Raw genomic sequence first — 26,252 nt, forward strand, 5'->3', positions numbered from 1 at the left:
GCAACGCATACCACTTGGTCAGGATAAAAGAGGAAGACGAATGGAAAACAGCGTTTAGGACACCCTTGGGCCATTTTGAGTACCGTGTTATGCCGTTTGGACTATGTAATGCTCCTGCCGTGTTTCAGGCCCTGGTTAATGACATGTTACGAGATCTCCTTAACCGCTTCGTCTTTGTCTATTTAGACGACATCCTCATTTTCTCCCAGAACGAGTCTGAGCACATCCAACACGTCCGACTGGTCCTACAGAGACTCTTGGAGAACCGCTTATTTGTCAAGGCTGAGAAATGTGAGTTTCATAAGAGTACTGTATCGTTCCTCGGCTACATCTTTGAGACTGGGCAAGTCCGAGCTGACCCGGAGAAGGTCAAGGCGGTGGTAGATTGGCCTGCCCCCACCTCTGTGAAAGAACTGCAACGCTTCCTGGGATTTGCTAATTTTTACCGCCGTTTCATCCGTAACTATAGCCAGATTGCAGCCCCTCTCACTCGTCTTACCTCTCCATCAATTCCCTTTACCTGGTCTGAACCTGCAGATCAGGCTTTTCGTAGACTGAAGGATCTATTCACCACAGCCCCTGTTCTCCTCCATCCTGATCCCAGTCGTCAATTTGTGGTTGAGGTCGATGCCTCAGACATAGGAGTTGGAGCTGTGCTGTCGCAGCGATCATCTAGGACTCAGAAACTCCATCCCTGTGCTTATTTCTCTCGACGCCTCACCCCAGCTGAACAAAATTACCACGTCGGTGATCGCGAGCTCCTAGCCATTAAATTGGCTCTCGAACAGTGGCGTCACTGGCTGGAAGGATCTAGGGAGCCATTCCTCATTTGGACAGACCATAAGAACTTGGAATACCTGCAGTCAGCCAAACAGCTAAATCCCCGTCAAGCCCGTTGGTCCCTTTTCTTTAACCGCTTCAACTTCACCTTGTCGTACCGACCTGGGTCCAAGAACCAGAAGCCAGACTCCCTTTCCCGCCAGTTCACTTCAGGATCCACTTCCTCCCCGGACCCAATCCTGCCTGCTACCCGCATTGTTGCCGCAGTTACCTGGGAAGTAGAGGATAGGGTCCTCGCAGCCCAGCAACAGCAACCTGACCCAGGTACAGGTCCTCCTAACCGCCTATTTGTTCCAGATGCCGTCCGTTCCTTGGTCCTCCAGTGGGGTCACTCGTCCCGTCTGGCTTGCCATCCTGGATCCACACGCACCCTATCCCTCATTAGGCGTAGGTTTTGGTGGCCCACAATGGCGAAGGATGCTCGGGAGTATGTAGCTGCCTGCACCACCTGTGCCCGGAGTAAGGCCTCTCATAGACCGCCAGCCGGTCTTCTACGACCCCTGCCTGTTCCCAGCCGGCCATGGTCCCACATTGCCCTGGACTTCGTCACCGGCCTACCCGTCTCCAAAGGTAAAGATACAATCTTAACCATTGTTGACCGCTTTTCCAAGGCCGTGCATTTTGTCGCACTCCCCAAACTTCCCTCGGCCAAGGAGACGGCTGACCTACTGGTTCATCACGTTTTTCGGCTCCACGGACTGCCCGCCGACATCGTGTCTGACAGAGGGCCCCAATTCACGTCCCAGGTATGGCGAGCCTTTTGTCAGTCAATTGGAGCCACTCTGAGTCTGTCATCAGGATTTCACCCCCAAACCAATGGTCAGGCTGAAAGGACGAATCAAGACTTGGAGACTGCCCTCCGGTGTGTGGCAGAAACCAACCCATCCTCTTGGAGTGAACATCTGGACTGGGTTGAGTATGCGCACAATTCTCTCACCTCCTCAGCCTCTGGATTGTCCCCTTTTGAATGCTCCCTAGGGTACCAGCCGCCACTATTCCCCGCCCAGGAGGATGAGGTTTCTGTGCCTTCTGTCCAGCTTCACATCCGCCGCTGTCGACGGGTTTGGCAGAAGGCTCGGGCTGCGCTGCTCCGAACTGGGGAACAGAATCGGCGCCAGGCAGATCGTCATCGGACTCCTGCGCCCGGTTATTCCCCTGGTCAGAAGGTTTGGCTCTCATCCAGGAACATTCCTTTGCGGACCGATGCCAAGAAACTGACTCCTCGTTACTTGGGCCCCTTTGAAATTCAACAGATCATTAACCCTACTGTGGTTCGACTTAAGCTCCCCCGATCCATGCGGGTTCATCCCTCCTTCCACGTCTCCCAACTTAAACCTGTTTCATCCAGTCCTCTGGTCCCTCCTTCCAGGCCCCCTCCTCCCGCCCGGCTTGTGGCTGGTCGCCCGGCCTACACGGTCCGACGTCTCCTGGATGTGCGCCGTCGTGGTCGGGGCCTTCAATTCCTGGTTGACTGGGAAGGGTATGGTCCTGAGGAGCGTGCCTGGGTCCCTCGCTCGTTCATTTTGGATGCCTCCCTGGTTCGTGACTTTCGCCGGGCTCATCCTGACCGGTTTCGGTCGCCTGGTGGCTCCCGTTGAGGGGGGGGGTACTGTTGTGATCCTGTTCCCTGGTGGGCGTGTCTGGCATCCTGGCACCTGGATCAGCACCTGATCGGCATCTTGGCAATCAGCAGCAGCACTATTTAAGATCTGCCCAGCCTGCTGTTCATCGCCAGATAGTTGAACGCCTTTGGTACAACTCTCGGCCTGAAGGATTCTTCCCAGTGTGATTTCCTGATCGTTAACCCGTGTGTTTTTTTTCCCCGTCAGAGATCCTGCCTGCATGCCCGATTGCTGCCCTACCGCCTGCCTGCCTGCCTGCTCGCCCGCCTGCCCGCCTCTCTGACCGCCAGGTTTACCTCCCCGCGTGTCTGCCTGCCGACTAACCTATCTTCCGCATCCACCTGGGAAAGAAACCGAAATCAGAAGGAAGCAAATAAAGCATTGTTTGAAACTCCAAGCCGAGTCCGCATATGAATCCCCCGCACTTGACGTCAACCTAACAGAAACGGCCTTTTCCCCCCACGGGGCCGAAAATTAAAGTTTGTTGAAACGGCTCGGCGTCGGAGGGGATCATTTCCCGGGCCCCTCGGGCACCCTCCTCCGGATATCGGCGCGCAGGGACCCCGCGGGAGGGAGGTAAGGGTTCCCATGCAAAAGGATTGCAAACGGACACTTGTCCGTTTTGGCTCACAATGGGGAGGGTCTGACGGTGGACGATCATCCGCTTTCAATCCCTCCAAATGGTACTTCCCTTACCGGTCTCCCGCAGGGGCTCCACCGGGGCCACAGGGTCTGCGAGCGAACAGGCGCGCCTCCGTGGAAGGGGCTGCGCGCCCGCGGGGTCCCCAGAACCCTAGGACCACGTTTTGGCAAAAGTTCTTCCAATGGGTCTGGCGGCGCCAGGGTGGGCGCATCCAGGGCAGGAGGTTCGCGGGTGGCGTCGGGGGGCCTTTTCGAGTACGCGGACCAAAAAGTCATTTTTGAGGCGCCCGGACCCCGCTCCGCCCGTCGGGGGCCCCCACGAGGCCCCGCTGGCGAGTTTGAGGCTCCGGGCGCCGTTTGGGGCGTTTCCGGCGTCGGGTCTCCCCGTGGACGAAAAGGCCTTGAAGTCGACGGGGTAAGGAATCCGGGCCCCCGGAACCATTGGAAGGACCTGAAGTGGACAGAAAGGCCTCTTCATGTCCACGGTGGAGCGAGAGCACCATCCGTAGGCCGGCACGGCCCCGTCCACGGGGCTACTTCGTGGACAGCCAAAAAGCTTGCCAACGGACGATTTTCTTCGCGACATTGACATCGTCATGAGTTTTCGTACAACGGCAAGACCTGCCCACTCAAAAATCGTCCAAAAGTAGGCCCATTCCCTAAGCGTATTCTGAGGCTGATGGTTATCTGTTGTTAGACAAATATTATCTTACGGTACTCCCTCCCTGACCATACCACAAATTTTGGGCAGGATGGTGCCCCCGGAGTTGTTGGCCTAAGGACACAGCAAATTAATAAACACCCAATGTCACGCAGACATCGTATCACGGATTAACATGAAAGATAATACGCTACAATTGTATTTTATTCTTTGTTTCATATTTATTAAAAACATATGGATATAAAAGGATTTATAGTTTTTCATTAACCTTTGATTTTAGTGTTACTGAGCTTCTGCTGCACTGCATTGTGGTCTACATTGACCTGTATAGTGACCATCGATGCTCACTACTTTTTTCGGACTCCCCTAGAAAATGGCGTGAGGACTATGTAGGGAACAGGGTGGACGTTTGAAACACAGCCAGAGTCACATCTTTCAATAAAACTTTATTACCCATCAGGTTGTTGACATAGATCCTCATATTCCTTCTTCTGTCCATTTAAAACAACATTTAAAAGATCTGAAGCCAAAAACACATAAAACACCAAGACCAGTTCGCCTGGAGGACCAGTTCGCCTTGAGGACCAGTCCGCCTGGAGGACCAGTCCGCCTGGAGGACCAGTCCGCCTGGAGGACCAGTCCATCTGTCTAGTAAGACCAGTCCACCACAAAGTCTGCCTGGTAGTCCATCCTACCAAAAAGTCCAACGTAAACCACCACAATAAAGAGTCCTTTGGCTTTGCTTGGACTTGCTGGGACAGTGACCCTGTCCCTTGACGTCCTGCTCTGAGTGTCCAGCCAATCAGAGATCGGACCACAGGATGGCCCGGCTTCCCTTCTCCACACTGATGACGTAGGTTCCCGATGGTGACCAGGACACAGAGTTGATGGCAGAACTGGAGAGAACATAAGAACGAAGACCTCTCAGAACTTTAGACCAGAACCACTTCTGGGTCAGAAACAGTAAGGCCTGGGACTGTTTCCAGGTCCAGCACCATGTTCGTAACAAGGTTCAAGACCAGGTTCAGAATCCAGATTTGGGATAAGAACCAAGTATTTAACTCACTTGTGATTTTTGTCCAGAGTCCGGTCAACTTTCCCGGTCAGGACATTCCAAATGTAGAGCGCTCCATCAGCAGATCCTCCAGCTACATAGCTGCCATCAGGACTGATAAAACCAACACAACAGGTGAACTCCAGGTGTGACGGCCAGAACCCGAACCTTATTGGACGAGGTGCAAACTCACCTGAAGGTGACTCTGGTCCAATCAGCTCCACATTTGAAGCCCTGAGCACTAAAACACAGAGAGTGAAAGTGGGTTCTTTCGGTTCTGGGTTCAGTTCTTTTGGAGCAGGTACTGTTTGGTCCGGTTCTGTGACGTTTCAGATCAACAGAACATTCTGCGTAACTGTGAACTGATAAAGAACATCAAGATGGAGACAGAGCTGGTTTTAGAGTTTTAAACCAGTTCTGAAGCTTTACATGGACCTGACCTAATTCTGATGGTTTACCATGTGTTCTGGAACCGAAACCCGGGAGATATTCTAGAACCAGTAAATGCTAAAGTGGACTTTTTGCTCCGCCCACTTGAACTCACCTGAAGGTCTGTCTTATGGTGTTGGTTCGCAGGTCGATGATCTTCAGCAGATCGTCTCTGGAGCAGGTGAGCAGCTCGGTCCGGTCGTGGTTCAGGTCCAGAGACGTGACTCTGCCCATCAGCTCCAGCTCCCGAACGATGCTCTCCGCCCTGCCGGGATCCATCACCAATAATTCCTCGTTATATTTATAGGAAGGATGACATTGATCATTCAGGGAAAGAAAGGCGGTTGTGCCGGAAGCAGCATGATGCCAACGTCAAAGACCCAGAACCCCCCACCCACCCCATGCCAGAACCCACCTGATGTCCCAGAACCGGACTTTCTTATCGAAGTGTCCACTCATGACACACTGCTCCGTGCACACAATGTCATTGCAGCTGGAGCCAGCGAACACAGTCTTCATACCTGCAAAGTGAAGGTAAAAGTCAGTCTGCAGCCAAACACGACTCCTCACCTGACACCCCAACAGCCAATCACGTACAGACTTTGCTGCGCAGGTCCCACAGTTTCAGTGTCCGGTCGTAGCTGCCAGACACGATCCGAGCGTTGTCCAGCAGGAAGCGGGCTGACAGAACCTTCCCGCTGTGGCCCGTCAGTGTGTGCTGCATGGGAACATGAGTGTTTAATTATCTCACCTGCCAGGTGACCCGACACAGATCACCAGCAGCATTACCCAACCAGACACCTGCCAGGTGACCTGACAGATCGCCAATAGGGTTACCCAACCAGACACCTGCCAGGTGACCTGACAGATCGCCAATAGGGTTACCCGACCAGACACCTGCCAGGTGACCTGACAGATCGCCAATAGGGTTACCCGACCAGACACCTGCAAGGCGATCCAACAGATTGCCAATAGGGTTACCCAACCAGACACCTGCCAGGTGACCCAACAGATTGCCAATAGGGTTACCCGACCGGTAACCTGACAGGTGATCCAACAATTGACCAGTATGGTTACCGGACAAGTCAACTGATAGGTGACCCAACAATTGACCAGTAGGGTTACCTGATAAGTGTCCTGACCGGTGACCCAACAGATTGCCAGTGGGGTTACCCAATAGTAACCTGACAGGTACCCAACAAATCACCAGTAGGGTTACCCTGCCAGTCACCTGACAGGTGACCCATAAGATCACCAGTAGGGTTACAGCCGGTTAACCCATCATTGTGTCCATGGGTGTACCATCCCCCTCTGCACACAGTTCACCACACCAGATTCAAAACCAGAACCAGCACTCCAGGACCAGTTCTATCTCACCCTCAATCTGAAGTCGTCCACCGTCCAGATGCGACTGGCAAAGTCATTGGAGGCAGCCAGCAGGTATGAGCCCTGAAACATCCACACATCTGGTTAGACTGTAAACATCACCCCCATCATCATCATCATCACAATCATCACCATCACCATCTTCATCATCTTATACCATGGTCTGGGTGAATATTCGATTCTGATTGGTTGTAGGGTGTCCGTTAAAAAGTGACAATGGACACCAGTTAAAAAAAAAGTTCTGTCAAATAGCCCAATAGTTCTAAATCAGAGCGCTGGCTCAAACAGCAGTTGGTAACCGTGGCAACAGAAATGTTAACAAACGCCACAACAAAAGACATTAAATAGTCCACTCTGCCCTTTCTTGTGAAAAACATTTTAACAGGAAAAACAACAATTGTAATTGATCTTATATTATTTCCTTTGTGAGTGACCATGGTATAAGCGGGATCAGCATGATGAGGTGTCCATTATCAGAAATTATTGGACGACGCAGAGGCAACCGTCCTCCACGTCGTCCAATAATTTCTGACACCTCGTCGGGCATTATCCCTTACATCACCATCACTACCATCATCATCATCATCATCACCATCATCACGATCACCATCACCATCATCATCATCACCATCATCACCATCACCCCCATCATCACCACCACCACCATCACCATCACCATCACCCCCGTCATCATCACCATCACCACCATCATCATCACCCCCATCATCATCACTACCATCATCATCGTCATCATCACCATCAGGACTCACGGCACTGTCGAATTCAATGCTGGTGATTCCAGCGTTGCTTCCAGTTAGAGCTCCCTTGGACTCACACCGACCTGAGCGCGCGCGCGCACACACGCACACACACACACACACACACACACACAGGTTCTGAGGCAAACATTGCAGTTGAATCATGAAGATGTGACTGATGATGCCAGCATGAACTACCACCACCAAGTACTTCAGCAGTACTTCAACCCAGTACTCTGATTACTCTTCAGTGTGATAAAGGCCTCAGGTTGAAAACTTAAGATCATCTCCCTCCTCCTCCTCCTCCTGAAGCTCCGTTCTGATTGTTTGTTGGATCATCATCACAGGAAGTCTGCCAAGTCTCGGGACAGAATTCCTCTGATGTCACACCCGTTGTGATGTCAGCAGCTGCTGGTACCACCACTGTATCACTGGAGCATGATGGGAGCAGAGAGCAGGCTGCTGGGAGCCAGAGGCAGCAGGAGAGGATTGTGGGTAATCAGACCTTTTACTCCTCATCACTGACCTTCATCACCTGAACACAACTTGACATGTAGGTGTGGCATGAAACTCACCAGCGACAACCTCCCACAGCTTCACCCTGCGGTCCATCCCTCCTGTTGCTAGGAGACGAGAGCCAGGGCTGAACTTCACGGCGTTCACCTCCCCGTCATGGGCTTCCTGAATGACCCAACACACAAAGAGGTGACACGGTTTCATCGGGTCTACAAGAAACTGTTTCTGGTTTTCACGTGTCTGATTCTGAGCGCTGGTCTTGCCGTCCGACACGCTACCTAAACCCTGATGCTGGAATGCCACAACAGTTTCCAAGGAGACCGGAAGTCATAAGCAGCAATAAAACTACGATGAATCGCCCGCAGAACCTGGCAATCCAGTTCTGGTGGAACCGGCGGGTGCTACTTACAAAGGCATGTAGCGCTGTGGATGGGATCCGGACCTCAGCACACAATCCTGACAGCGGTTCAGAGTTGTCCGGCGACATGCTGAATGAGTTGGCAGATCGCCGCCTGCTGAAGAAGAGGAGCAGTTAAGAAACGGGTTAAAGTGAAGAACAGAACCGGACCAGTCTTCACAGTCCAGTCTGGTTCCACCTTCAGTTACAAAATAATCAATCAACACAATCAGTCCTGGCGATCATCGTCTGATTGTTTCTGATAAGTTTTAGACGTTATCAGCTGGTTTGATCTGGATTCACCTGGATCCCGCACGACCGGGAAGATCGGAGACATCCTACCACCTGATGTGAAGGTGAGATGGACGTAACTAAAGCACCCAGAAACACCTCTGACATCAGGCTCCCTGCTGCAAATGGAGCAAGTACACTTTATTTACTCGCGCGTTTGAACAATAAATCTGCCAACGCTCCCAGAAAACATGGATATGATCAAAGAGGGGGGCTGTGAGCGTGTGGGCGGATGACTGACATCTAGCAAACTATGACCTGCCTGTAGCTAAGGGGGGGGGGGGGGGGGGGGGGGGGGATCCCAAGGCGTTCCCGGGCCAGCCGAGAGATATAATCCCTCCAGCGTGTCCTGGGTCTTCCCGGGGTCTCCTCCCAGAGGGACATGCCTGGAACACCTCACCAGGGAGGTCCAGGAGGCAACCTTACCAGATGCCCGAGCCACCTCAACTGGTTCCTCTTGATGCGGAGGAGCAGCGGCTCTACTCTGATCTCCTCCCGGATGACCGAGCTCCTCACCCTATCTCTAAGGGAGAGCCCGGCCACCCTGCGGAGGAAACTCATTTCAGCCGCCTGTATACGAGATCTCCTTCTTTCGGTCACGACCCACAGCTCATGACCATAGGTGAGGGTAGGAACGTAGATCGACTGGTAAATTGAGAGCTTCACCTTCTGGCTCAGCTCCTTCTTCACCACGACAGACCGGCGCAGAGTCCGCATTACTGCAGACGCCGCACCGATCCGTCTGTCGATCTCGCGCTCCATCCTTCCCTCACTCGTGAACAAGACCCCAAGATATTTAAACTCCTCCACTTGAGGCAGGACCTGACTCCCGACCCGGAGAGGGCAATCCACCCTATTCTGGCTGAGGACCATGGTCTCAGATTTGGAGGTGCTGATTCTCATCCCAGCCGCTTCACACTCGGCCGCGAATCGTTCAAGCGAGAGCTGGAGATCACGACCAGATGAAGCCAACAGGACCACGTCATCTGCAAAAAGCAGAGACCCAATCCTGAGGCCACCAAGCCAGATCTCCTCAACACCTCGGCTGCGCCTAGAAATTCTGTCCATATAAGTTATGAACAGAATCGGTGATAAAGGGCAGCCTTGGCGGAGTCCAACCCTCACCGGAAACGAATCCGACTTACTACCGGCAATGTGGACCAAGCTCCGACACCTGTTGTACAGGGATCGGACAGCTCGTACAAGGGGGTCCGGTACCCCAGACTCCCGGAGTACCCCCCACAGGAGCCCCCGGGGGACACGGTCGAATGCCTTCTCCAGGTCCACAAAACACATGTAGACTGGTTGGGGAAACTCCCATGCCCCCCCCCAGGACCCCAGAGAGGGTATAGAGCTGGTCCACTGTTCCGCGACCAGGACGAAAACCACACTGCTCCTCCTCAATCCGAGATTCGACTATTTACTATCCAGCGGACCCTGCGGCATTACTTTAGCTTCCAGTGCTACAGTGAGAAACCTTGGAGTAATATTTGACTCGGAGCTGTCCTTTGGCCCACGTATTAAGCAGGTTACTAAAACAGCCTTCTTTCATTTACGTAATATAGCCAAAATTAGGGACATTCTGTCTCAGAGTGATGCAGAAAAACTGGTTCATGCTTTTGTTACTTCGAGACTAGATTACTGTAACTCTCTATTACTGGGCTGTCCTAAATATGCCCTGAAAAGCCTTCAGCTGATCCAGAATTCTGCAGCCAGAGTCCTGACCAGAACCAGCAGGAGAGATCATATTTCTCCAGTTTTAGCCTCTCTTCATTGGCTGCCTGTTGAATCTAGAATAGAATTCAAAATCCTTCTCCTTACATATAAAGCCCTCCACAGCCAGGTACCACTATATATCAAAGACCTCATAGTTCCTTATATACCAAGCAGAGTACTTCGTTCGCAGACTGCAGGCTTACTTGTGGTTCCTAGAGTCTCAAAGAGCCGAGCAGGAGGCAGAGCCTTTGGTTATCAGGCCCCTCTCTTATGGAATAAGCTCCCAGTTAGTGTTAGGGAAGCAGACACCCTCCCCACCTTTAAGACTAGGCTGAAGACTTATCTTTTTGATAAGTCCTATAACTAGGGATGGTTAGCATCCCTTAGTTATGCTGCTATAGGTTTAGACTGCTGAGGGACATTTCCTGATGCACTGAGCTTCTTCTCTTTATCTCTTTCTTTTATCCCCCCCCCAATAACAGTGTTGCATCATTAACATGTATGTCTCCTGTCTCAGCAGGTCTCCCTGGCCGGGAGTAGCAGTTCCTGTTGTCTGTTGTCTTTCTGTCCTCTTCCCCCCACACAGCAGAGGCAGATGGCTGCCTGTCCTGAGCCGGGTTCTGCCGGAGGTTTCCTTCCTGTTAAAAGGGAGTTTTTTCCTTCCCACTGTCGCCAGTGTGCTTGCTCAGGATGGGAGATTGAGTTGGACTCAACTCAATCTGTTGGTTTCCTTTTATAGGCTGTTATGAATTGGCCTTCATTATGTTTTCCCCTCTGTCTGTAAAGCGTCTTGAGATGGCATTGCCGTGATTTGACGCTATATAAATAAAGTTGAATTGAATTGTGTCCAATAACCACTAATTGATTTCCTTCCAGTCGTCCTCAGATGTCTTTGTCCCCTTTCATTAAAGAAACGGGTGAATTTATTCCAGTCACTCAGATAACTGGAGACTGGAATAAGGAACAATAATTAAACGTGCTAAATTATAATCCAGTCATATAAGACGCTGTCATTTAATGAGTTAAAGAAACAAACAAACAAATGTGTCCTGGACAAATTAGAGCATTTTTCTGATGAACAGTGGGACAAAATACCTGTCAACAGGTGCAGAACTGGGAGGGACAGAAAACACCTGACTGGACTGGAAACATCACAGGAATAAAACTTATTTATTCTGACTTTAGTCAGTTTCATCTCATTTCCCAGGCAGCTGTTTTTCTTCTTTAATGGGAGGGTATGAATATATATGAGGACGACTATATATGTGTCTAACAAGGATTATTTTCCACTGAAGTTAACGTCAGCTTGACAGGATGAGCTGTCAGCCAGAGGAGAGCTCGTCTAAACCGCCTCATGTTGCTCATTTACACACAAAGGAAAAGAAATCTCATTTAAACTACTGCCACCATTTTCTGTCATTTTAAACATATTTTCATGTTTTTTGTGGAAGAATGGGATCAATAATGAGATAAACCTGGCGTATGTAGTTGCTAGGCAACGAAGGACTGGAGCACTATGGGTAATTCTCGTCCACTAGAGAGGCCATCTCATTTTACTGGCAGGAAGCTCACTTCAGTTTGCAGACGATGTAGAACACCTGGTAGTCTATGTCGTCTGTAGAACACCTGGTAGTCTATGTCGTCTGTAGAACACCTGGTAGTCTATGTCGTCTGTAGAACACCTGGTAGTCTATGTAGTCTGTAGAACACCTGGTAGTCTATGTCGTCTGTAGAACACCTGGTAGTCTATGTCGTCTGTAGAACACCTGGTAGTCTATGTCGTCTGTAGAACACCTGGTAGTCTATGTCGTCTGTAGAACACATGGTAGTCTATGTCGTCTGTAGAACACCTGGTAGTCTATGTCGTCTGTAGAACACATGGTAGTCTATGTCGTCTGTAGAACACCTGGTAGTCTATGTCGTCTGTAGAGCACCTGGTAGTCTATGTAGTCTGTAGAACACCTGGTACTCTATGTAGTCTGTAGAACACCTGGTAGTCTATGTAGTCTGTAGAACACCTGGTAGTCTATGTAGTCTGTAGAACACCTGGTAGTCTATGTAGTCTGTAGAACACCTGGTAGTCTATGTAGTCTGTAGAACACCTGGTAGTCTATGTCGTCTGTAGAACACCTGGTAGTCTATGTCGTCTGTAGAACACCTGGTAGTCTATGTCGTCTGTAGAACACATGGTAGTCTATGTCGTCTGTAGAACACCTGGTAGTCTATGTCGTCTGTAGAGCACCTGGTAGTCTATGTAGTCTGTAGAACACCTGGTACTCTATGTAGTCTGTAGAACACCTGGTAGTCTATGTAGTCTGTAGAACACCTGGTAGTCTATGTAGTCTGTAGAACACCTGGTAGTCTATGTAGTCTGTAGAACACCTGGTAGTCTATGTAGTCTGTAGAACACCTGGTAGTCTATGTAGTCTGTAGAACACCTGGTAGTCTATGTAGTCTGTAGAACACCTGGTAGTCTATGTAGTCTGTAGAACACCTGGTAGTCTATGTAGTCTGTAGAACACCTGGTAGTCTATGTAGTCTGTAGAACACCTGGTAGTCTATGTAGTCTGTAGAACACCTGGTAGTCTATGTAGTCTGTAGACTTGGAGGTGTGCAGAACCCGAATTGAGAAACAGGAAAAGACTCCGACTCAGTCAGGAAACTCTGTTTTCCAATGAGCGGCTGAAGCATTCACCTGACTGACATATTTTAAAGACAGAAAATAAAAAACAACCTGCTAATTCTACTGTTGATACCCAACATGCAGGGAAGATGCAGCTGATAAAACAGATCAAAGCAACAAAATCCAAAGCAACAAAAACACGACACTTTGATTCAGACAGTGCCAGTCTGTCACACTAAATGTGCTGTAATGTGTGTAATGGAAGTGCATGTCCGCTCCCAGTTGCATTTAGGAAGCGGCCAACCAGCATAGCAGCTTGCCACGGAGGAGACCGAAGTGGTTCTACAGTTTAACACAAACAGGTGTTATTGATTTAATCACAGCAGGTTTTTTATATTGTTCCAACGGCTGACCAGTAAAATGTGAAATGTAACTCTGTAGTTACAGGAAAAATGAGAGGAAATGTGTATATTTGCTTTGCAATTTGACTTTGATGTGCACTGCTACAAATTTAAGTCAGGGGCCATGGTACTCCTGGTCTAGTCTGGAGCCCTTGACATCATGGCCTTGACCCAATAACTCCTGGTCCCATGGCAGCAGCAGAACTACCAGACCCTCTAATGGTTTAAACTGGTTCTAAAACCAATCTGAACTGAGCTGCTGACAGTGAACAGGTGACAATTCTTCACCTGGAGGGGGCGGAGTCAAGTCCAGGCTGGACACATTGACACAAGCTTGAGTCAGGCAGATAGACAGCTTGTCGAAACATGGACCCAAAGAACCCAAAGGAAACCCCCAAAACAAGAAAGTCCCATTTCCCCATGAAAGGCTACATACCCAAATATGTTGGAGATGGAGTCTAGTAGGCCACCTGGGGGCTGCTGGGAAGTCTTCTTACTGCAACACACACACACACACACACACACACACACACACACACACACACACACACACACACACACACATTTAGTTTCAGCAGGACCACAAGAACACACAGGTCTAATTCTGCTCTAAACTGGGGTCTCACCTGGACGCTCTGCTGAGGGGGCGACTTAGGGGAGTCTCTCCTTCACCCCCCTTCCCCCCATCCTCTGTCAGAACTTCAATGTCATCATCCCTGAGGAGGAAGTCCAGCAAGATAAGACAGGAAGTAAAATCAAGTCAACCAGGAAGTGGAGTCAAGTCAACCAGGAAGTATAATCAAACCAACCAGGAAGTAGAGTCAAGTCAACCAGGATGTAGAGTCAAGTCAACCAGGAAGTAGAGTCAAGTCAACTAGGAAGTAGAGTCAAACCAACCAGGAAGTAGAGTCAAGTCAACCAGGAAGTAGAGTCAAGTCAACCAGGAAGTAGAGTCAAGTCAACCAGGAAGTAGAGTCAAGTCAACCAGGAAGTAGAGTCAATCCAACCAGGAAGTCGAGTCAAGTCAACCAGGAAGTCGAGTCAAGTCAACCAGGAAGTCGAGTCAAGTCAACCAGGAAGTCGAGTCAAGTCAACCAGGAAGTCGAGTCAAACCAACCAGGAAGTAGAGTCAAACCAACCAGGAAGTAGAGTCAAACCAACCAGGAAGTAGAGTCAAGTCAACCAGGATGGAGAGTCAAGTCAACCAGGATGGAGAGTGAAGTCAACCAGGAAGTAGAGTCAAACCAACCAGGAAGTAGAGTCAAACCAACCAGGATGTAGAGTCAAGTCAACCAGGATGTAGAGTCAAGTCAACCAGGATGTAGATCCAAGTCAACCAGGAAGGAAGTAGAGTCAAACCAACCAGGAAGTAGAGTCAAGTCAACCAGGAAGTAGATCCAAGTCAACCAGGAAGGAAGTCGAGTCAAACCAACCAGGAAGTAGATCCAAGTCAACCAGGAAGGAAGTCGAGTCAAACCAACCAGGAAGTAGAGTCAAATAAACCAGGAAGTAGAGTCAAACAAACCAGGAAGTAGAGTCAAGTCAACCAGGATGTAGAGTCAAGTCAACCAGGAAGTAGAGTCAAGTCAACCAGGAAAAAGTAGAGTCAAACCAACCAGGAAGTAGAGTCAAACCAACCAGGAAGTAGAGTCAAACCAACCAGGAAAGAAGTAGAGTCAAACCAACCAGGAAGTAGAGTCAAATAAACCAGGAAGTAGAGTCAAACAAACCAGGAAGTAGAGTCAAGTCAACCAGGATGTAGAGTCAAGTCAACCAGGAAGTAGAGTCAAGTCAACCAGGATGTAGAGTCAAGTCACCCAGTAAGTAGAGCCTAGTCAACTAGGAAGTAGAGTCAAACCAACCAGGAAGTAGAGTGAGACATAACCGACATAGACGCTGCATAGCATCACGCCACCTCTACGATCTGACATCTCATCGCGCCGCCATCTTGGATGGGTCACCATGCGCCTCCAATGCATTTATTTGTATGGTGTAGGTCCAACAACAACTTCACCAAGTTTTACCTGATTTTTTGTTTGTTACAAATGGCAGAGATGTTATGATACAGATCACTGTAAAACATTAAAAACTACATGCATTTATGCTAAAATATTTTTATATGCTATTTAACTAAGACATAAGGTAGCTATATTATAAATAAATGTATTAATAAAGTTAAAATACAGGAAAAGTTGTTGCTTTCTGTTGACTACGGTTGACTCTTATTTACATTTATTAATTATTAAACAGAGATACAGTACTTTATTTTCAGACTTTGTACAACTCTATCAAAACTTTAAAATTACCCAGAAAAACACTCGAAGAGCACAAACCTCTGCCAAGGCCTTTAAAAAGTTCCTGGATCCAGAGTCATGTGGGACCGCCGAAGGTGATGGCCGCACACTAGACCTGCTCCTGAAACCCATACCTAAATTATCTCTTGGAAACATAAACTTCATGTAAAGACAGCATTTGGATGATTTTTTTTGAGAGTGAAATTTCCCCAAAGTGAACAAAGTTTGCGAAGGTGTCGGGTACGAATAAAGCAAGCTTTGTCAAAGGAGCAACAACAACAAGGCTTACTACGAAGAAGCTAGCTAGCAACACACCTAGCCCTGAGGTTGAGGCTACACCAGCGGGGATGACTGAAGATGACATTTCTACAAAGTATGAAAGTGCTATTATGTTTGAAGATATGAAAATAATGCATGCTACGCTTCAACAAGTGGCTTCGGATGTGACCACAATTAAGGAGACAACGAAAGATCTCAAAGACACGGTGGAGAGAGTGCAAACACAGCTGGAAGAGGCAGAACAACGCATATCGGATCTGGAGGATGCCAGCGCTCGTGCTGGGCCAAAGCTGGATGAATGTGACAAGAAATTTCAGGCATTATGGTCACGAGTGGAGCAGTTGGAGAATGGTATTCGCAGAAACAACGTCCGCATTGTTGGTTTGAAAGAAAAGTTGGAACAACCAGGAAAAATGGCTACGTTGCGAAGATATTAGCAGACGCACTCGGTCTCTCGGGGAGTGAATTTGAGATTGAACAAGCCCATAGGATCCCAATACCTATCCCTGATGCCTCTAAACCACCCAGGGCTGTTCTTGTCCACTTTATACATTCGGGTGCTAAGGAGAAAGTAATACAGCTGGCCAGTAAGAAGAGGGGCTTTGACTGGGAAGGCAATAAGTTGTCTTTTTTCGAGGATGTCACAAAGGAGTTGGCGGAAAAGATGAAGGCATTTGGCCCGGCGAAGAAACGTCTTCGTGAGCTACAGGTGAAACACAGGATGACCTACCCAGCCACACTGGTTTTTACATGGGACGGCCAGAGAAAGGCGTTTGCTGATGCGAAGGAGGCGGACAGATTTCTTCAACAAAGGTCTTAAACATGAAGGAAAAGAGAAGTATATGGGAATCTACAAATCTTATGTGAGGTAACATGGATGGAGGGCTGGGTCGGGGTGTGCTGCTATCGGTCGAGAAGAGACTGTCTCACAGACCAAGTAAAGTTAGGTAGCCCGCACTACGTGTGTGTTTGGGCTGAAGAGGGAGGGGGGTGACACGGGGAGCTTTTCAGCGGTGTTCTGCGCGGTTAAGTGGGGGGGTCTGTTCGTTTTGTTCATGTTCGGATTGTTTTCTAAAACAGTAGTCTGACTTGGGCCAGCCTATTTGAGTTTTTTATATTGCCTGTACATAATATTTGAAGTGCACTGTATTTGTTTTTGTTGTAAAAAATTACGAGATACATAAATATTACATTGTGGAACATAAAGGGATGTAGGGACCCAATTAAAAGGAGGAAGGTACTTGCATATTTAAAGTAAAAAAAAACACAGCTATAGCATTTATCCAAGAATCACATGTTGCAGGGGAAGAAGAGGCAAAGAAATTTAAGAGAGATTGGGTAGGAACAGTAATACATAGCTCATATTCAAGCAAGTGAAACGGGGTTATGATTCTTGGTAAATGGTAAATGGACTTGTACTTCTATAGCGCTTTTCTAGTCATACAGACCACTCAAAGCGCTTTACACTACTTGTCACATTCACCCATTCACACACACACTCATTCTACACACTTATACCCCGATAGGCACATCGGGGGGCAGTTTGGGGTTCAGTGTCTTGCCCTAGGACACTTCGGCATTTCAGGGGAAGCCTGGAATCGATCCCTCAACTTACCTGTTGAAGGACAACTGCTCTTCCTCCTGAGCTACAATTTTTCTTGTACACAAAAATTTAAGCTTTATATTGATAAGGAAATATAATGACAAAGAAGGCTGTGTTTTATGTGTTGAAACCCTCATTAATGGAATAAGAATAATTTTATGCAACCTAATATAGAAAACCCAGGATTTTTTCATGAGATCAATAGCATAATAGGGAACAGGGAAGGTCAGATTATTTTGGCAGGGGATTTTAATCAGGTGATGGATGGAATAATTGATAAAAGCATTTCAAAAGGTAGGTCCTCACTCGGACAGGGAAGCAATACACATGTTGGTGGAGGATTTTGGTTTAGTTGATATATGGTGAATGGTAAACCCCTCTACCAGAGATTACACATTTTATTCTCATTGTCATAAAACTTATTCGAGAATAGACTTCTTCTTAATATCCAAAACATTAGTGGACTTGGTGGTAGATTGTGAAATTGGGTTGATAGCTATTAGTGATCATGCTTCAGTGGCGTTACATATTAATTTAAACACAGATCAGTCAAAGAGGGGACGTTGGAGGCTTAATATGATACTTTTGCAGGACAAAACATTTAGTGGGGAACTGTCAGAGGATCTCAAAATATTTTTTGATGTAAACATTGGTTGTACAGAAAAAGTTGCGACCGTGTGGGAGGCATCTAAAGCATTTATAAGGGGTAAGATAATTGCACATGCTACAAAACTTAAAAAAGATCATTTCGGAAAAGTGAAGAAATTAGACAAGGACATACACAAGTTAGAGAGGGATTTGGCAAAACAGTTTGACTGATAAATACAATAATATTTGTAGAATGAAATATCAGTTACATGATATCTATAATAAAAAAGCGGAATATGCCTCATTTCGTCTCAAAACAAAATTTTATGGAGGGGAAAAAAAATGGTAGTATATTAGCACGACAGTTGAAACAACTAGATAATGTGAACGATATAGCAATGATCAAAAAGGATGACCAAACTATAACATAGTCAAAAGAAACAAATTCAATTTTTAAATCATTTTATAATTTATATACATCAGCAGGTAATATAAATGATAAAGATATAGACAATTTTCTCTCAAATTTAGAATTTCCAACACTCCCTAATGAACAAAAGGATAAACTAGATGCCCCTATAACAGAAGGAGAGATCAGAGCTGCCATCTTATCAATGAAAAATGGGAAGTCGCCAGGCCTTGATGGCTTTCCCATTGAGTATTATAAGACTTATTTTGATATTTTAACTCCAGTTTTGCACGAGGTTTATGTGGAAGCACTTCACTTGGGCTCCTTGCCAAGTTCATTTAATGATGCGCTGATAACTTTTATTCCTAAAAAAGATTGAGACACTTCTGAGCCAGCAAACTATCGACCGGTTAGCCTTCTAGGAGTAGACTGCAAAATTTTTACGAAGATACTGGCTTCACATTTGGAAAATGTGCTGCCTACTATTATTAATAGTGATCAGGTCGGTTTCATTAAGAACAGGTGCTCGGGACACAACATGAGGAGACTTGTTCATATTATGCATAAGTAAATCTAGCTTGGACCTGGTCACGGCTTTCTCCCTGGATGTGGAGAAGGCCTTCGACCGGGTGGAATGGGGTTTCTTTTTAAAGGTACTTTTAAAGTTTGGATTTGGACCGGGTTTCTGCAACTGGGTGAGGACCATATATTCCAGTCCAAGAGCCACAATAATGACAAACGGTCTTCCGTCAGACTTCTTTGACCACTCAATTAGAATGAGACAAGGATGTAGCTTGTCTCCATTGCTTTTTACTATATTCTTGGAGCCGTTGGCTCTAAAAATTCATGCAAACAAAAATATCAAAGGGGTAGAGGCTGGGGGAAGAGAACACAAGTTGTTTTTGTATGCAGACGACATTTTAACTGTGCTCACTGACCCCGAACACTCCTTACCAGCATTACTTACATGTTATGAAACATTTTCTAGGATTTCGGGCTATAAGATAAATTGGAATAAGTCTGAAAGCGTGCCTTTATCAGCATCGTGCCATTCTAAATATGTCACTACCTTCAAATTTAAATAGTTACAATCGGGTATGAAATATGTAGGAATTCTTCTGAATCCAAATTTGGAAGAAATAATGCAATCAAACATGAGTCCTCTCCTCCAAAAAATAAAAACGCATTTGGAAAAATGAGGAAAAATTAAAACTCTCTGTATGGGGGAAAATCAATGTTATTAAAATGATGATTACTCCTCAGTTCAACTATTTTTCCATGATTTTGCCTGTAAAAATATCTTCTGACATTTGTACAATCTGAAAAGATGGTGAAAGACTTTTTGTGGGACAAAAAGAGACCTAGGGTCAATATTAAAAAAGTGTGGGCCTCGAGAGACTTGGCTCTTGACAGTTTCCAAATGTGAAACTGTACAATTTAGCATTTGAAATGACTAGGCTTGTTAAAACACTGGACAGAGACTTCACAAGATTTGAGCTGGATTAAGATTGAACAGGAATTGGTGGAACCATTTACACCGCTGGACTTTCTATCCCAAGAGGGTACTACAAACAACCTAGAACTTCGGGATAATCCTGTACTTATATACTCGAAACATGTATGGAGAAAACTTCATAAATGGTGTGGAGCTTCACATTTAAGACAATCCTATGCCTTGTTGTGGCATAATCTGGCAGTAAGAATCGGGAAAAGGGCACTTTATTGGAAGGAGTGGATTGACAAAGGTCAATAAATAATAAATAAATAAATAAATTCAGTGATTTGTATAAGGATGGAATATTTATGTCCTTTGACGAGGTAATCCAAAAATATACATTGGAAAAGAAGGGTAATTTTTGGAAATATTTGCAATTACGGGACTGTATCTTCAAAAGTAAAGTTCCACAGGAACCAAATCTAGTAGTGAATTTTTGTAAATTGCCAGAGGGGATACAGAAAGCAGCTGTATGATACAAAATGTTTAACAATTTAAGGCATATGCGAGAACCTGAGAAATATTTGGCAAAGGGATCTAGGATGTACCATAAGTAAGAAGGAAAGGGATGAAATCTTATTGCACTCTGGTAAATTTGTAAAAGAAGCAGGAGGAATATTTATACAGTATAAACTGATACATAGTTGGTATTTGACTCCCTCTAAACTTAAAAGAATGGGAATTATGACAACTGACATCTGTTGGAAATGTCAATCAGCCCCTGGTACGTTTTTGCATGCTATTTGGGAATGCAATAAGATGTACCCATTTTGGGAAAGAGTCTTAGAACAAATAGGGACATGGATTGGAATGGACATACCAAAATCTCCAAGGTTATGTTTATTAGGGGATAAGTCAGTGAAGCTAAGAAAAACAAAATCTAAGTTTGTAGTGCTACAGGTGTGGGTAATTACAGCCGCAAGGGTCATTTTGAGTCTGTGGAAGGACCCTTCTTCCCCAGTATTAAACAAATGGAAAGAAAATATGTTAAAAAAAAATTGTTTCATATGAAAAACTATTGGCCAGAATTAATGATGACATGGATAACTTCAATGAATCTTGGGGACAAAGATTTGAGTCATGACTCATGAGGTTACATTAACTTTGGGTTCTCGTCATTGGCAGATTAGGCGGATTGGGCCGAGGCTTCTGGAGGTCTTCTGTCATTTTGGCAGTTGACTTCCTCTTCAGACATGTATCTCAGGTGAACATGCAAAAAAAGTGTAAAATAAGGTACTTTATTTTATATATGTACAGGCACCCTATATTGTGTTTTAGTTTTTATTTATTCTTGTTTTTATATATATATATATATATATATATATATATATATATATATGTATATGTATATATGTGTGTATATATATATATATATGAGGTATGGGCCCAAGAGAAAATCTGTATCTTATTGTTAATTGTACTATTTGTTCATTTTAAAGTTGAAAATGAAAAAAAACTTTTATTACAAAAAAAAACAAAAAACTTCTTGGATCCAAACGGTGATCCGGATCACCACCAAAATTAAACCAGTTCTTCCTTTTCACATTTCCAAGAAGTCCTGAAAATTTCAGGAAAATCCACCCATAACTTTTTAAGTTATCTTGAACACAAACAGATAAACAGATAAAGGCGGTAAAAACATAACCTCCTTGGTGAAGGTAATTATGCTACCATGTAAAACTCTGTTTGTGAAACATCAATATCATATTTTCCATAAACACTTCATAGGAGTAAAATTTATCATTTGCATTTAGTAGATTATTCACTGTGTTAACATTATTTATCAATCAGTTATGTAGAAAAGTGTTTTGTTTGTGTGTAATATATACGCGTTGTTCCACAGAAAACAGATGGACATTATGCACAGTAAAGTTCAATATGTTACTCCTTTATTAAGCTTCTTTTATGTAGTACCAAATATATATTCTGCACAGTTTAGAGTAGTTCAGTAAGCTTGCTTTAGTAGATTCATGCATAAAACTGAATGTTCTGTTCAAGGCCTGCTTCAGCTTTGACTGTTGTCTTCAAGCTGGAAGTTGTTTTGACTAGTGCTGCCAGGCAATGGTTATTTGTGTATGCCTAAAGATTGCTGTAACACCCTGAGCCGGGGCAGAGCTCTCCAGACCTCTCGCCCACAACAACTGTACATGGTCAATAAACTGGACAGAGCACGGTTGATCTCTAGATTTATTTCTCATCAGATAAATTCCACGACAGTTTGGTGTCAGAAGTGGGATCTCACGTGTTTCCGCCGGGACAATCCAAGCAGTTTCAGAGTGACGAGGGCCACAGTCAACGGTTTCAGTCGATCACGGCGGGATCTCCACACATTTGCTGATTTGTCTGTTAAGAAGTCTTTCCAAATTAGAATCTAGTCATTTGTAGAAGCAGGCTGAAGCAGGAACTTGTTTGTGTGAATAGTCAACTGTTTTTAACACTGATGGTGGTGGTGCTCCTTTTCCCCTCCCAGGAATTACTTTGACAAAAAAAAAATAAAGAAAGAAATAAACTCTACGAGATCAGGTTCCAAAATGAAGCCCTGTGAGTACAAGATCAGGTTCCAAAACGAAGCCCTGTGAGTAGAAATACGAGATCAGGTTACTAAACGAAGCCCTGTGAGTAGAAATACGAGATCAGGTTACTAAACGAAGCCCTGTGAGTAGAAATACGAGATCAGGTTCCAAAACGAAGCCCTGTGAGTACGAGATCAGGTTCCAAAATGAAGTCCTGTGAGTAGAAATACGAGATCAGGTTCCAAAACGAAGCCCTGTGAGTAGAAATACGAGATCAGGTTACTAAACGAAGCCCTGTGAGTAGAAATACGAGATCAGGTTCCAAAACGAAGCCCTGTGAGTACGAGATCAGGTTCCAAAATGAAGTCCTGTGTAGAAATACGAGATCAGGTTCCAAAACGAAGCCCTGTGAGTAGAAATACGAGATCAGGTGGAGCAACCTAAACCAAATTCTATTATGGTGTTTATAAAACAGAAATATGATGAAGGCGTAAGTACATTTTTTAACGTTCTGCTGTGAAGAATGTGGGTTTCCAGAAGGAAGCTTTATGAGCATGTATCAGATGGAAAAGTTGGAATAGAAAATTAAATTAATGTGCGGACTGGTTCGCTCTCTATAAGAGGAATTAAAAATAGAGGTCTGACCTGTTATTCTCTGGAGAGTTGTGTGGAAATATTGTAGGAGATTTTTTTGTTATTTTTGGTGACGCAAGTCCCGTGGCAAGTGGTTGTAGGATCCACATATCTATTGTGCCTAGCATCATAACTGTATACACAAATTGTTGTCCACACTAACTAATGATTCAGCAAATTTTCTCAAGTCAATGTCTAAGAACAAGGATATATTAAAGATTGAAAATCAGATCACGGGCATTTCTCCAAAAGATGACAGTAAAGCCTGGTTCAGGCAGACTCTGTTAGATGTGACAGAACGTGCCTGGATGGACCAGGACAGAAAAGAGAGAATATTATCTTCCTCTAACAGTTTAGTGAAGAGGAGGTAAAAGATTAAATGACAGACAAATATGTATTATTGCAGAGTTTAGAAAATTTTAAGAAATTTAGAAAGAACTGTTAGAAGCAGAGGACGAGTTCAGAGCACATCTAACATGTTTACATGTATTTTACAAACTACTGATCAGTGCAGGTGGAGGAGATAAGGAGAAGCTTGGATGAGGAAGGCAGAGCAAAGGAAAGGAAAACATGAGAGAGCGAGGTGAGGAAGAAGAGTGTGTTCATTAAAGGGGATGATGTCATAGCATTTTTAGTTGTAACAACACATTGGATGAAGTAAAGAATAAACCGAAAGATGAGGGACGTGATGTGTGGCGTTGGGAGCTGATTCTGTTGGGTTGGTGTGCATTGCGTGGACTGGATGGGCTTGGACTTCTGTTTAATCCCTTTCAGATATTTAAATGGTGACTTTTGTTTCTTTAAGATTACAGTTATTTTATGTTTATGTCTAGTATGACTAAATAAATTGACGTTGACTGAAAATAAACGGAGAAAGACATTTGGGCTGTGCTTGTTAAATACCCAGCTAAAGGATGATGAAAATAAGCATGGTGTTATGGGGGGGGGGAGGTAAAATCTCAAGCTTTAAAACAGGAACAGCACACCAACATCGTCTTAATGTGTTAAAGCTGCGTTATCTTCTTGGCGAGGTCATGTTCAGCTTTCCCAGGGAAACACTGACTTATGGATCCACTGCCACTATAGTCTCACACAGATACAGTAATGATCCAAAGTCCAGGATTTTCACAGCACAGAACATGGTCCACATGATATATTTGCAACAGTATTCAACATAAGAACATTACTATAATCACATGACTAAATGATTCAGATGCAGCCTCAGAAGCTCGTCTGCTGCATGGTAGGGCTGGGCGATATGACCTTTTAGTAATATCCCGATATTTTTATGGCATGTCACGATATACGATATATATCTCGATATTTACCTTATCCTTGAATGAATGCTTTGGTGCATACAATCACATCAGTAAGATGATTTTGTGTCTACATTAAAACATAATTGTTCATACTGCATTAAGATATGCTGATTTTAAACATTCATGCCAAAAGGATGAAATTGTAACGAAGCAAACTGATCAAAACCGTATTTATTGAACAGTTAAAGCAGTGGCAGAAACATGTCATTTTAAAACAAAATAAAGTGACTTTGCATGATGTAATAAATGCAACGTATGAAAATAGGTGCTCTAGGGGGGACTTTTCAAATGATGAACTATTATAAGGCTTTGCTTTATGGATACGTTTTTGAGTTGTCGTGTATTTTTTTAATTGTAGAGTTTAGCGTAGAAATCAGTCTTATAATCCAGGCAGAATGTCCTCGTATCGTCTCCAATAAACGGCTTCAGCCAGTTTTTAATTCAGGGTTTGATTCCCACTGCTTTCTGTACTTTCTAGAGACATGAGGAGCTAGATAAATATGCTTGTGTCACACACAGTGGATGAGGTGAGTAAGTGACAGAGGCTGTGAATGTAATCAAATAGAATTAGTTATTTTTGCGTGACGTGAAAAACGTTGTAATTTACGTCCCACTCTGTAATCCAGAGCGGGATCAGTGGCGGATTTGGCTGTTCATTGTGACTGTAGGTGGAGTCGTGCAGGTGTCCTCTCTGCTCCTCTGACTGGCTGCAGCTGCAGCCGGAGCGACTGAGTGCTTTAGGACGGGGAGAGACTCTCCTTCTGACAATAACTTTACAATATGCGCTTTAAAGTCAGTCGCCAAAACACCAGGAAAGTCTCCAATAACTCCTGTAAACGTCGCTAGATTTGTCGCTAGTCGCTTTTCACAAGAAGTCGCCAGATTTAGCGAGAAAGTGGCTCCACGCTGCCTCTCATGACGTAGCACGTAGCTCACGTTATGTACGTAACGAGGTGCGCTTGCTTTAACTCTCTGTGCAAAGTGGTGCAGAGTCGAGGAGGGAGGAAACCCCCCCACAGCTAAAAACAACTACGTGACAACAAGATACTCGAATATGACGAATATAGGAGTTTTCTATATCGCACAGGGGACTAGCCACGATATCTCCAGTATATTCAATATATCGCCCAGCCCTACTGCACGGCGTCGACCACGGCAGCTCACCGCCCCTTTAACCCTTGTCAGCATGCACCATGGTCTCCACAGGGACCCCAACATGTCTATCATGCCTGAGGGGGATTCATGGGGTGGACTGGGGAAGAGGGAGTTCTTGGTCTGAACCACTGCAGAGTTCTGGGTGTCACACATGCTGTCAGTCAGGACACTGGAGCAGAAACGGTGTGTGTGTGTGTGTGTGTGTGTGTGTGTGTGTGTGTGTGTGTGTGTGTGTGTGTCGTGTTGTAGTAGATTAAATAATCTTTTACGTCAGTATTGGATGTTTTATTCCTGATTTGACAGTCAGTCAACACACAGTCCTACATCCAGCCTCTCTACTCCCCGCTCCTGTCGATGACACGCTCCATGACTGTGTGGCTGGACTGGCCATCCTCTGCACCCCCAGACCTGACCTCTCTGACCGACCTCTAGTTGACCCTGACTTGATGGCTCCGCTCTCAGAACCCAGACCCAGGTGTGGGTTTTGGAGCGCTGTGGAAACACCGTGGTTTCCTGACATCTGATGGTGACCCAGTTCGTCACCGTCGCCTTATTGACTCCCTTCTTTCTGCCATTTTGCTCCCCTGACAGGTTGCTGTATGCACATGTGCACTGACTCTTCTGACCC

The 26,252-nt window shown here is 45.6% G+C and overlaps 1 protein-coding gene across 4 annotated transcripts in view; it reads right to left on the reverse strand.

The window, feature by feature from the left end:
- Positions 1-4,220: 4,220 nt before the first annotated feature.
- atg16l1 (ATG16 autophagy related 16-like 1) overlaps positions 4,221-26,252 on the reverse strand; it is a 33,924-nt gene continuing 11,892 nt past the window's right edge. For 3 of the 4 annotated variants that reach the window (XM_079246886.1, XM_079246888.1, XM_079246885.1), the window contains 12 exons: positions 13,963-14,052; positions 13,773-13,832; positions 8,318-8,423; positions 7,968-8,073; positions 7,405-7,475; positions 6,626-6,697; positions 5,846-5,966; positions 5,664-5,769; positions 5,364-5,513; positions 5,013-5,060; positions 4,832-4,933; positions 4,221-4,661 (listed from right to left, as the gene is read on the reverse strand). In XM_079246886.1, coding sequence (XP_079103012.1) covers positions 4,568-4,661; positions 4,832-4,933; positions 5,013-5,060; positions 5,364-5,513; positions 5,664-5,769; positions 5,846-5,966; positions 6,626-6,697; positions 7,405-7,475; positions 7,968-8,073; positions 8,318-8,423; positions 13,773-13,832; positions 13,963-14,052 — 1,126 coding nt within the window. In that variant the 3' untranslated portion in view covers positions 4,221-4,567. The remainder of the gene's footprint in view (positions 4,662-4,831; positions 4,934-5,012; positions 5,061-5,363; positions 5,514-5,663; positions 5,770-5,845; positions 5,967-6,625; positions 6,698-7,404; positions 7,476-7,967; positions 8,074-8,317; positions 8,424-13,772; positions 13,833-13,962; positions 14,053-26,252) is intronic. The other variant, XM_079246887.1, reaches the window with a different exon arrangement.

The sequence above is a fragment of the Telmatherina bonti genome, assembly GCF_933228915.1.
Source record: "Telmatherina bonti genome assembly, chromosome: 9".
Lineage (NCBI taxonomy): Eukaryota > Metazoa > Chordata > Actinopteri > Atheriniformes > Telmatherinidae > Telmatherina > Telmatherina bonti.